The 12,152-nt window shown below is 52.3% G+C and overlaps 6 protein-coding genes across 6 annotated transcripts; 3 read left to right on the forward strand and 3 right to left on the reverse strand.

The window, feature by feature from the left end:
• Positions 1–114: 114 nt before the first annotated feature.
• On the forward strand, positions 115–1,817 carry EGL2 (Endoglucanase EG-II; the record flags this gene model as incomplete). The annotated part of the gene is made up of 9 exons (XM_036775185.1): positions 115–193; positions 249–259; positions 315–372; positions 424–812; positions 868–954; positions 988–1,085; positions 1,145–1,228; positions 1,287–1,624; positions 1,687–1,817. The coding sequence occupies 9 exons, from the start codon at positions 115–117 to the stop codon at positions 1,815–1,817; spliced, it is 1,275 nt and encodes a 424-aa protein (XP_036633687.1).
• Positions 1,818–2,067: 250 nt separating this feature from the next.
• PC9H_005623 (uncharacterized protein) lies at positions 2,068–3,352 on the forward strand (the record flags this gene model as incomplete). Its single annotated transcript, XM_036775186.1, has 4 exons — positions 2,068–2,340; positions 2,401–2,836; positions 2,886–3,172; positions 3,233–3,352. The coding sequence occupies 4 exons, from the start codon at positions 2,068–2,070 to the stop codon at positions 3,350–3,352; spliced, it is 1,116 nt and encodes a 371-aa protein (XP_036633688.1).
• Positions 3,353–3,805: 453 nt separating this feature from the next.
• Positions 3,806–4,434, reverse strand: PC9H_005624 (uncharacterized protein; the record flags this gene model as incomplete). The annotated part of the gene is made up of 3 exons (XM_036775187.1): positions 3,806–3,870; positions 3,922–4,131; positions 4,191–4,434. 3 exons carry the CDS (start codon positions 4,432–4,434, stop codon positions 3,806–3,808), a joined length of 519 nt encoding a protein of 172 aa, XP_036633689.1.
• Positions 4,435–5,805: 1,371 nt separating this feature from the next.
• On the reverse strand, positions 5,806–7,285 carry CEL1_4 (Esterase/lipase/thioesterase; the record flags this gene model as incomplete). Its single annotated transcript, XM_036775188.1, has 9 exons — positions 5,806–5,828; positions 5,891–5,922; positions 5,979–6,130; positions 6,198–6,280; positions 6,332–6,443; positions 6,535–6,705; positions 6,801–6,866; positions 6,926–7,070; positions 7,122–7,285. 9 exons carry the CDS (start codon positions 7,283–7,285, stop codon positions 5,806–5,808), a joined length of 948 nt encoding a protein of 315 aa, XP_036633690.1.
• A 1,774-nt stretch (positions 7,286–9,059) lies between these two features.
• On the forward strand, positions 9,060–10,653 carry PC9H_005626 (uncharacterized protein; the record flags this gene model as incomplete). The annotated part of the gene is made up of 2 exons (XM_036775189.1): positions 9,060–9,090; positions 9,194–10,653. The coding sequence occupies 2 exons, from the start codon at positions 9,060–9,062 to the stop codon at positions 10,651–10,653; spliced, it is 1,491 nt and encodes a 496-aa protein (XP_036633691.1).
• A 327-nt stretch (positions 10,654–10,980) lies between these two features.
• On the reverse strand, positions 10,981–12,085 carry PC9H_005627 (uncharacterized protein; the record flags this gene model as incomplete). Its single annotated transcript, XM_036775190.1, has 2 exons — positions 10,981–11,793; positions 11,846–12,085. 2 exons carry the CDS (start codon positions 12,083–12,085, stop codon positions 10,981–10,983), a joined length of 1,053 nt encoding a protein of 350 aa, XP_036633692.1.
• Positions 12,086–12,152: the final 67 nt, after the last annotated feature.

The following is a 12,152-nucleotide window of genomic DNA, read 5'->3' on the forward strand; positions in this document are numbered from 1 at the left end:
GCCTTCCAATGATCATCGTCTGCACAGCGGCGACATATCGGAGGCGCTTAGGTATTCGCATGTCATAGCGCGTATTTAAAGGGCGAGGAGGTGATTGAACTTCAGCAGTAAAATATGCGAACGGTATACTCAGTCGGCTTCTTGGTCTTGGTCTCTCTTGCTGCGCGGGCTCAGTCACCGCTTTACGGGCAATGTAAGTCCTCAACTTATGGAATCATTATTTCCATTGATCGTCCTCTCAAATATAGGTGGTGGTGTAGTGAGTACTGCCCCGTCAATGTATATTCTGTTTCTAGAACTTGTGGGCGCTATAGGGTTGGTCTGGTGCAACGACCTGTGTTACAGGCGCAGTTTGCTCCGCATTGAATGACTGTGAGCCATACATTAGTGAAGCCTCTGCTCTTCGCTAACGCTTGAGCATAGACTATTCGCAATGCATTCCCGGGACCGCAGCTCCTCCTTCATCCACAGCGTCCACGTCAGGCTCTTCTTCCCCCTCATCCACCCCCAGCACCCCAACCTCAACAGCCGCCCCCGTCCCCGTCCCCAGCGGAAAGCTCCAATTCACCGGAGTCAACATGGCTGGCTTTGACTTTGGGTGTAACTCTGACGGTATCTGCACGGTCAGCGCCGCTTGGCCTCCGCTGACTCAGTACTACGGCGCGGACGGGGCTGGGCAGATGAAGCATTTCGTGGAAGATGACGGATTCAATACATTCCGACTTCCAGTCGGGTGGCAGTTCCTCGTGAAAGATGTCCTAGGAGGACCAATCGATGAAGCGAACTTTGCAATCTATGACGACCTTGTCCAGGTGAGCCTGTTCGTGTTGCTTGTCTGCCTTTCGCGATGCTCATTGTCTTCGCCAGACCTGCCTATCCACAGGCGCGTACTGCATCATCGATGTGCACAATTATGCCCGTTGGAATGGAAAGGTAAAGTTATTCAGTCCTATTGTTCGAGCCTATACCAATGCCAGCGTGATGTAGATCATCGGCCAAGGTGGCCCAACCGACGCCGAGTTCGCCTCTTTGTGGTCAGGTATAGCTTCAAAATACGCGGACAACCCAAGGATCCTATTCGGGGTGTGAGGCTCACTCTCTTCGTCCCTCAATGACCTATGCTAAATTGAGGCGTTCCTAATAGTATGAACGAACCTCACGACGTCCCCGACATCGAGAGATGGGCACAATCTGTACAAGCAGCCGTGACTGCCATTAGAGAAGCTGGGTAAGTCACATCGTGAATAATGATTGCATCCACCGCGTCGCTCATATATAAATTATAGAGCGACAACCCAGTTAATCCTACTTCCCGGAAATAACTGGACTTCTGCAGCCACATTTATTTCCAATGGCTCCGCTGCGGCGTTAAGCAAGGTCACCAACCCAGATGGCAGCATCACTGGCCTCATCTTCGATGTCCACAAGTACCTCGACTACGACAATAGCGGAACAAACGCAGAATGTGTCACTGACAATATCGCCGACGCTTGGGCACCGCTTGCCGAGTACCTCCGTGCTAATAAAAGACAGGCAATCAACACCGAGACTGGTGGTGGTAACGTTGCTTCGTGCGTGCAATACATGTGCCAGCAAGTAGCTTTCCAGGAAGCTAATTCTGATGGTGAGCTAAAATTCCGTTTCAATCTGTTAGATAGCTGATGCATCTACTGATTCTGCCTTCAGTCTTCTTGGGATTCACTGGGTGGTCCGCAGGCAACTTCTACCCGACGTATGTTCTCGGAGAAGTCCCAACCGATACCGGTTCTGGCTGGACGGATACCCTGCTTGTTGAAAGTTGCTTAAAGAGAAAGTGAAACGAATCCTTAATTCATGTATGTATAGGCCAGTCCACAGATTTTAGTACCGTGCTTTACAAGATTCTCACATTTGGCCCCTGTAAGCCCCTATGATGGTAAATATAACGTTTGGTGAGCGCCTGCGCACGACATCAAACTTGAAAGCCTTTCGCCATTTGACATGATGGATAACGAATCTCACTACTTATCTACAGTCGCCAGTCGCCTTTTCCTTCCCTTCCCCCCACGATAACATAGTGAAAGAGCCATGGCCGCCCGCGAGCAGGCTTTATTTTCCCCGATACGCGTCGGGAAACTGCAGCTCCTCCATCGTATCGTCCATGCTCCACTCACACGCCGCCGAGGGACAAGGGAAACCGCAGTCCCCCTTCTTCCTATCGTTGCGGAATACTATTCTCAACGAGCATCGAAACCAGGAACATTGCTGATCACCGAAGCGACGACAGTTGCTCCCCAGGGAGCAGGTGTCCTGCATGTTCCTGGAATCTACAGCGATGAACAAGTTGCTGCATGGAGAGAGGTGCGAGGTTCCTCCCTTTATCGTACCCGTGGACCTTGCTGAACATCGAGAACCGAATAGATCACGGAAGCCGTTCATGCAAAAAAGTGCTATATTTTCTCTCAGCTTCGTGCCTACGGCCGTGCAGCAGATCCGACGGCTCTCGAGGCCCTGAATCTCGATTATGTTGCACCTTCTTCATTCCCCATGCCGTCGCGACCAGAACTGACCCCTCGTGCGTTGACAATACCCGAGATACGCCAGTATGTAGCTGCATATGGCAATGCAGCCAAACGCGCCGTAAACGAGGCCAAATTCGATGGCGTCGAACTACATGGGGCCAACGGATATCTACTCGAGCAGTTCCTGCAGGATGTATCTAACAAACGGACGGACGAGTACGGTGGCAGCATCGAAGGGAGATGTAGATTCGTTCTGGAGGTACTTGCCGCAGTTGTGAAGGAAGTAGGTGAAGAGAGAGCGGCGATTCGTCTAAGCCCCTGGGGCACAGTCCTTGGTGAGTTCACGCATGCCCGGCGTTGTTCTGAGATGCTGACCCCCCCAAGATATGGGAATGCAAGACCCCAAACCTACGTACACATACCTCGTCACCCGCATCAAGGAACTGTATCCTCACTTGGCCTACATCCATGTCGTCGAGCCCAGAGCGAACGGATCTGGTGACCGCGCCCCTGGTGAAAGCCGCGCCGACGAGTCCAACGACTTCATCCGAGATATATGGGGCGAGCGTCCATTGATCTCTGCTGGAGGATACACTCGGGAGACTGCCTTGCGCCAGGCTGAAGCACGGCCAAATGAGCTTATTGCATTTGGTAGATGGTATATATCCAACGTACGCATCTTCTATTCAGCCTTATTTGATTGACATTAACCACTCCATCAATATGTACAGCCGGATCTTCCCCAGAGGCTCATAGATAATATTCCTTTTACCGCTTACGATAGATCTACCTTCTATGCTGGAGGAGACACCAGTGGAAAGGGATATACCGACTATCCCTTCGCGACATGACTTATTCCTTGACTCGCTGTGCCAGCTACTCTCGCTTATAGACGGCTTACCTTGATGTAGGTTTGGTGTATATCTCAACTTGAAATGGCCTCCAAGTGATATCCAGTCGATGAGAGGCGTATTGAAATACCACTTCCCGTCCGAGTGTGGAATTGCCTCCTCGGAATCCTCCGAATACCCTCGATTCAGGGGTTCCCTATTTTCATTCAGGATCTTCGTCTCTACCCCACGTGACGTCTCCCTCAAGCATCTTTCGAAGGCCTTCGGCAAAGGCATGTCCATTATATGCGTATATATTCATTTCTTACATATTGATAATACAAGTCCAACAGGCACTAAAGTACATACAAATCATCGTCAAAAGATCAAGTCATGATAAGCCCAACCATAGACGCGTTCATTCCACGTCGAAGGCGGCCTGGAGTGTCGCGTAGGATCACAGTGGTATTGAATTTACAAAGGAAGCAAAGGAATAATACTCCCTGTTTTCGCTGTGATCCGGCGCCTCTTGCGTTTTACTATTCAAAAGGTCAATATCATCCCCTGCGATGAACAGCGGGTTTACTCACGAATTTTCTTGCAGCCGTCTTCCGTACACGGACATACAGGCTCGCTGATGACCAGAGTAGACGTCAAAGTTGCTTCTTCGCGGATATGCGTCTTTGTAAACAGGCTGGCGAAGTGGGCTCGCTGACAGACCGCCGAAGGGGGGATGTACCCCAGCGACTTCGACACCGCCTTATTCACCTCGTTCGCCAAGATGTTGTACATCGCCCTTACTAGAACACAGTCAGCATGCAGCTCGGGCGGTTACATTTATCCTTCGAAGTTCCCTTACCTGCGGGATTGGTCTTCAATCCCTGTCGTGCCCCCCGCCGCTCGGCATTGTCGGGTTCAACTTCGATCTCGCCTAGGAAATCCGGTAGCGGGCCGCCTTTCTGACTGACGGTGGACTTGACCCTTGCGAGCTTCTCCACTTCGACTTTATCTTCGTTTAGGCAGGTGAGGATAACCAGGTGGTTTATGGTCAATGGATCCGGCTTGGCCATTCGCCTAGTGCTTAAGTGCTTGTTTCGTCCCATGGCGGGCTGATTAGATGGGCGCTATGATGGCCTTGGTGGTAGTTGCTGTTCAAGGTTCCGTGCAGAGATATGGTGGCAGCATTTCGCAAAGCACTTGTTCAGTGTGCCACGTGCACGTGATCGCGTATATAGCCACCCTTCCTGAATTCGGACATCTGTTGCTAATGTCGCTGCCCGCAAAGTCTTGGGGCAGAGTCTGATGACTGACATTCAGTACAAGTACACGTCTTAATTTCGTGGTTGATTATGGAACGGAAACGAACGGAGGGATGAATGATTTGAATAATCATGAAGAGGTATTTGGAACTTGATGTAGCGCCTTAGTATTGATGACTATTGACAGGATGGGCCGCTTGAATAATGGTCTGCGCAGTGCGGACGATCTTCATCCGGAGGGGCGGGTCAACTACCATATATATAGACTTTATCCTTTTGGTGACCTACGTCTGTCCACCCCTGGTGTATCCGCCCTGGATCGCTCCTGAAAGGGGCCAAGAGGCGGGGTGGTACTGTATCTCTGTTTCCTCGGCAGCAATCCCTCCAGAGTTTCTTGAGATAATCATAGTCGCAGTTATAACTGGCCTTCACTTCTTGTCCCCTTGCGGTCCGTGTCGTTCAACTTGTTTGTCGTTCCCGTTTGCATGTATCGTTTTGCTGTACAAAGGAAATATTCATTTCCATACACGCGTGACGCCCATACGGTTATGGTAGGAACCACTGATCCAGATAAAGGATGTTATTTTAGTGATTGTGAGCTTTTCAGTCTTGACAGAGGCACACATGCGGTCCCCCACATATCTGTGGTCGACTGAATATGATTAGTAGTGTCAGCGTGCTGCTCTATAGTGCTTCTCGCAAATAAGAAGGCATCTCTAAGAGAAAGGGTGTTGTCGACGGGTCATCGCATGGCTGAGTTTGAACGAAATTAGCCCCGTAACCGCACCAAGTACGGAACTCTCGGTAAGGGCGGATATTTCTGGCGTAGGCGTGGTTGAGGTGAGGGAGCAGACCGGCGCCACGAGACTGAGCTTGAGCGTGGTACTTTGTCAACGGTGAGCAAGTTCTTCAAACTTACGCCGCACCTCCACAATGCTTTCTATATACTTCGTCTTGGAAAGGACTGCCAAAAAGTCCAGTTGAATGACTTAGATTGTCGTTGAATTCTACTGTATCATGAACTCAACGTCGTGAACTCTGGAATTCTGAGAACGAAATGCGCATTCTGGATATCGCCTTGCTTCGAAAGCCAGAGTAATGAGATCGATAGTATTCAATCGTTTGTATGATATGACACGTATTCAGACTCCTTATCGCTGCGAGCAATTCTTGATTACATTTGCTATGGGGCAATGCGTATTTGTTCGCCCCCTGCTAGAGACACTGGGAGTAATAGTCTGAGGAGAATACAGCATCCACGTTAGCATCTTATGGAGGCGGTAAAACGAGGAATTCTCACCATTCAGCTTCGTGCACGTAAACGGGGAGACGCTACGTCATTTTTAAACATCAGTACAATCACCCCGATAGGATCCAATTCCGCTGACCATCCAGTTGCGCCGCTATACCCAATTCCACCGCATTGTCCGTATTGCGCTACTGTTCCTTGGGGGGGCGGGGGCGACTGGGTGGTCGCAGGGGGAGCCGATGTTGGCGCGGGGGCGCTGGTACCTGGGTTGCTTGGGGGTTGAGTTACAGTCTGAAGGAGATGCCGGTTGAATCGTTTATCAGTGTTTCGTCCAAGAAAGACAGCAGAATGGACGCACACCACCGGTACCGTATAGAGGAGGCCCTGGGATGATGTATTGCGTAGAGGTTTGCGCCTCGTTGGAGTAGAGGTTGAGGTTGACTTTAAGGTATCAATCATGTGGCGCCGGAGCGACGATCGTGGTTGACTTACTTCCAGGATCGGTCGATTTATAGGCACCAGGGAAGGATACAAGCTCCGACGCGGAGGGTGCCTTGTTCCCGCCGCCCGTGATGGTGATCTGAGCGCACTCCGGATAGAATTGCTTCAACAACAGAACGAAATCGTCAGTAACGTTGCAATATATCCAACGATCGATATTTCGATATAGTTGATGATCAGAGGTTTGCACTTACAGCGGGAAGGGAATGCAACGCGATAGTCTCGAATCGGATGAGGTAGTTCCCGCTTGGGACGCTGCTGGGGATCGTCGTGGTCCAGGTGTTGTTGTTGTCGATCATCTTCCCAGAACCCCAGTAGCCGTTTCCGACCGTCCCGGATATGAGACCCGATTGGTCGATCTTGAACTGTAAGTGAGAAGGAATAGCAAGCATTAGGTTAGACTAGATTAATAGACGAGGTGGGCGTAGCTATGGGCGGTGGGGGAAGAGGAAGTACATACCCATTTGAGGCTGTTCGCGGAGACGCCAGTACATGTTGAACCAGGGCACTGAGCGAGGTACGTCAACTGCATGAGGGGTTAAAATAATCAGACGAATACGATTGAAGATAATTTCGAGAGCTTACCATGGGCCCGTAAGGGTGGGGCCAGTCGTTCCAATAGGCGACGATGGCGGAGCCAGCAGCGACGGTCGCCGTAAGCTGAGCGGCGGACGACATGCCGTCGTCGTTGCAGGCGATAGTAGAAGATGCGGGGTCCTGGATCGGGTCACTACCCAACGCATCAGAAAACGCGATTACTAGAACAAGGATACGCACTCACTAAGTCGCCCACGGCCTTTGGATGGAAGTCTGCCCGACGGGAGTGTTGTACGGGTGCCAACCGTCATACCACTTCCCCGCGTTCGAGTAGGCTAAAACACCGCCGTGTGCAAAAGCCCGAGGGAAGAGGCTGAGTGCCGCGGATACCAAGGCGAGGTGGAACATGTTTCTGACAATGGGGGATGATATCACGTCAGGGGAGGATACACAAAGGTCGACCGTAATTTATACCGTCGCAGGATGCTAGGGTTGGATCCGAATATCTGAATGGAAGAGGAGCACGCGCTCATAAACTCGGTACCAGAGGCTCTATGTTCTGTTTTTACCTTGTAACTGGGCAAGGAGAAGGGAAAAGTGCTTCTCCCGTTGGTCTGTGCCTTTAGGAAGGTAGCATGACGCGCTTGATGTGCATGGTCACTGTCAGATGGCCCACATTGATGGGGTGCTCTGTATTCAATCCGTGACTAATGGGTGAGGCCAAGCTCTCATCAAGGGAAGTCCAAAGGAGATTAATGGGGCAACGGATCCATGTTGGAGGTAACTTCGGGATTTAATAGTGTCACTTGAGGCCCGTGGTGTAGTGCTAGACGGGCCTGCGCGTCGCGACGTTGGCAATACGAGTTTTCATGGAGTGAAATCGCGCTGAGCGTGGAAGTAGAAAACAAGCGTCGAGAACCAACCGTACGGTACAGATCCCTCGGCCATCTCGAGATTTGGATGAAAGGCGCGAATGGCGAACTGTTCACCCGCAGGTTAATTTTCCCGCTCCGGGCATATCTTCGGTTCAAGTTGCATGAACCAACGTCAACGATAAAAAAGATGGCTGAGTCAAAGCGAGGGAGAACAGGGAACCTCGTGAAGCGACAGTGTCCCTCGTGCGTTCGTCCCCAGTCGACCGCTTTGGCAGTATATCACGCAGCGGGCCGGGATTTCTAACTCGTGTCGGTTCATTCGAGAGGGGCAGCTGCATGTGTTGGGAAGACTCTGGCAAAGAGCCCACCATCGTTGAGTTTAGAAGCTGGATGGCATCGACACGAGTTCCTGCAGGTATTACGAGACCGGAAATAGAATGGAGGCTCGTTAGTATGAAGTGCTCTGAAACTTTGGGACAGGGTCCAACGAGGAGCTAGGAACAGCGATCTCATTGGTTCGGCCGGGATTTCTCAGCCCGCTATTGGCTGTGTGGATGTTTGTCTTCATTTGCTTGAAAAAGCTCTTTCTCTTCTGATTGGCTGGAGTGAGCGCCTAACATCGCCAGACTTTTTGCGACAAGGGCGCTACAAGTAAGTGATCATGTGAGCCCCTTGATAGCCCCTGATACCAAAGGGCATAAAGAGGGCACCCAAAACTAACCAGGGGCCGAATCAGGCCAACCGTAGGTTGGGCGATGAGGCCCAATTTGCAAAGCAGCACTTATAACAGCTTGAGAGAGAGTAATTAGTGTGGGGATGGCCTACAATAGTTGCCAACATCCCTTATGCAGTGCAAGATGCAACAAAACAAGGTATGAAGCACCAAAGTTCAGATAGTTGCAATTGGGGATTCTGAACATGACCCAAATACATGTGGCCCAAGTGTTGAGTATGCCCCAGTCTTCAACGGTCTCGTACATGCCGTGCTCCTAGCTCCTAGCATCGGCCCTCAAGCCCAAGTATTGACAATCCTGAAGAGTTCCCACGGTCAAGTATGCGTCGCCATGGCGACTTGACCTGTTTCTTGAACGATTTACCCTTCATCCAGAACTTCTTTCAACGATTGTGGCTCAAAGGACTTCATTCCGTAAACTGGACATTTATCTCGCCCAACTGCGCCCAGATCTCCTGCTTGCGAATTTCCCCCTCAATCTGCGCTCTTGCGTTCTCATCTCACCGCCACTTCAAGTGCAGCTCCCAGTTCCCAGTGGATCTATCTGTCAGTCCGCGCATCGCTGATCCAGTAGATGGCATCGTCTGTACTGTCCGAAACACAGTGTGAGTCTCATTTCGCATACTTTCATTTCACCTCAGTCAATAGTTTACTTCATCGCATATCATTCATTCGTATATACACATGATTACTGGTGCTCACGTACAGTTCTAGCACGGTCCAGTTCTGAGAACAGGCTGTCTCTGTGCATCGACGTGCCACCCTCATCATCCCCGTTCCCATCACCATCATCCTCTTTTCTCCCACCTCCTATCCCAGGCGTGCACGAATTCGCCGTCAAGATCCCCCCTGGCCGCGCCAGCAGGACCACGAGCACGCAGAATAAAGAAAAGGACAAGGCCATGGAGGCCACCGCCAAAGTCAATGGGAATGGTGCCACTCGCCCGCAGCACACAAAGGCGTCGTCCTCGACTTCTTCGTCCTCTGGCTCAGCAGGCTCGCCCATCTTATCCCCGTCGACCCCCACGCCCGGGGCATCGCAGCTGCCGTCGATACCGGTGCCCCCCTCGCCCGTGACGACGCCCACGAAATCGACGATGGGCAGCAGCAGTGTAAACCACGGTATCGCAGCGCACTCTCATAGGGACTCGTTGACGTCTAGCAGACCCGCACCGCCCTCGCCCAGCATCTCGCGGCGTGCATCCGCAGCGCCCTCGACAGCATCAACGCACTCGTCGAAATCGCGCGCATCGCGACCATCATCCACGGCGGCCATCTCGCGCGCGAACTCGTCGCGCAAATCGCAGCGCCTCTCGCAGCTCACCTCTATCCTCTCCCCCTCCCCCTCATCTTCCCCCTCCCCCAAACAGCAGCAGCAGCAGCAATCGCAGCAGCAGCAATCGCAGCAGCAGCAATCGCAGCAGCAGCAATCGCAGCAGCGCGGGTCCGCGCACGTCTTGATTAAGATCCGGGACTTCGGATTCGCCGCGACGGACGAGCGGCACTACGGGCTGGGCGCGGACGTGCCGAAGGCGAATCGTCCGAAGACGCTGAACAGGAAGCTTGGGGGGTGGCGCCGGGTGTCGTCTGGGGGCGTGTCGACGTCGTCTGGCAGCGACCAGGAGCACGTCGAGGAGGAGGGGGAGGAGGACGGGTGGGGCGGGTTCAAGTTCGGGGTGGGAAGGTTCAGCTGGGGGCCGGGGATGACGATGGCGGGGAGCTCTTCAAGAGACGCGGAGGACGAGCGGCCGGCGGGGACGGAGGACGGGTATCCAAGCCTCAACGACCTGAAACGCAACTTCGACGACGATGACGACGAGCGGTATGAGGATGACGACGAGGGCTTCTACGATGCCGAAGAGGGGTACGACGACGACGGTGGGTTGATCCACTCAGAGGATACGCCTCTATACCCGGGACTGTACCGCGCGATGTACGCGTTCGAACCGGAGGGGACTGCGGAGATGGCTTTGGAGGAGGATCAGATCGTCAAGGTCGTGGGGAGAGGCGGGGGTGTCGGGTGGGCCGTCGTAGATAAGGCCTACGTGCACGGCGTGTCTGGTTCTACCGTGGAGAAGCGTTCAAGTGCGGGCGAAGGTAACGGGCACGCCCTCGTCCCCGAAAGCTACCTCGAGGTCTATCAGCTGGACGAAGCCACTGACAATTGAAGGATACGTATGTGCCATCACCGCAGAGCATCCTCTTCTTCTACTTCTGTATAGCTCGTTTGCTCACCATATCTTACCTATATACTACCAGTTTGCTTGCCCGCTCACTTCTTTCTCTCGTCACTCAGGTTGTGCATGTAATCATCTGTAGTCCATCGTACTTGTCAAAGTAGGGATTGTTTCAACACAAACTATACATATCGTTCAATTCAATCGGGACTTTGTGAATCATTTATTTCACGCCTAGATGATACATCATTGTACGAAACCCCAATATAACCCGGTGGACAGAATACAACCAGCGAAACACTTTCTGGTCCCCAGCCGTCAAATTCGCCATGAAGGTTGAGATATCATCGATGAATGACGACGTTGACTAGACTTTAGGTGGCTAGAAACTGTTGGGGTCGAAAGATCGCGCGTAAGTCGACGGAAGGAGCGGCCAGCCCGAGGTAGAGAGACGGGCGTTCGAGGACGTTCGGAGAAGTCGGTCCGAGCTTTACGAGGGGAAGACTTGATAGGGATCCTGCTGGGAGTGTACGATGTCAAAAAGACGTCCCGTTTATCACCATTATCTGTGTTGAAACTCGGTAGATCGAGTTCGTCGTTGGCCTCAGATATAGGAGAGAGAGAGCGAAGATGGAAGGGGTCCGTGGTAAAAGATTCGTAAAATTGCTCCAGAGCCTCTTCAGAGAGTCCGTTTGCATCCAGAATGCCGCCCATGGTTTGCTCGGTGTCGTTTTCTTGGGCGACGGCGACGGAAGCAGAGACCCTGTGGCCGTGTAGAGAGAGGATGCCTAGGCCATCGAAAATGTCGCCGGTTTTCTTGGACAGGCCTTGTATTCCTAAGCCGACTTCTCGGGTGCTTTTGTAGGGTGTGCAAGTGGTCGGCGAGCTTTCATAATCGTCAGAGAAGGATTGTTCCAGACTGTGACTAGGCGACATCAGAGAAGAGTCCCAGGACTGGTTGAGTGATGGCGGCGAGGGCGTAGGGATCGGCGAACTAGAAGAGCGATCGCCGAGGTATGACTTCACAGGTTTGGTTGGCGTGTTGAACGGGACACAAAGTTGACTCCGTGCCGAACCAGATTTGTCACCCGATTCAGCCGCTGAAACACTGGGCTTGAGTGAGACATTGGGCTTAAGATAGACGGTCAGTAGCGCGTACACCAGTTGAAATAGAAGATCCAACCGTCTGATCCTCTCCTTTCTCATAGCGAGCAAAGGCGGGCACCTCATTCCCACCCATATCAAAGCCGAGCCAGGTCTGAGCCCTTTCCCTGATGTCCTTGTCCTTGTTGTCCACGCCAGCATCGTTCCTTTCCAGGTCGGGGGACCCAATCAGCTTGTTGAGGTATTTGGCGCTGTGCGAGGTAGTCATTAGAAGAAAGGTGTGGTAGAATGCAATGAGTGTGGCGATAGAGGGTAGCATGCGATAGTTGGGGAGTGAATTGAGAGTAGGAGTGTTGATGGTGATAGTCGTAAAGCAAGAAGTAAGT

Source organism: Pleurotus ostreatus (genome assembly GCF_014466165.1).
Source record: "Pleurotus ostreatus strain PC9 chromosome Unknown scaffold_3, whole genome shotgun sequence".
NCBI lineage: Eukaryota > Fungi > Basidiomycota > Agaricomycetes > Agaricales > Pleurotaceae > Pleurotus > Pleurotus ostreatus.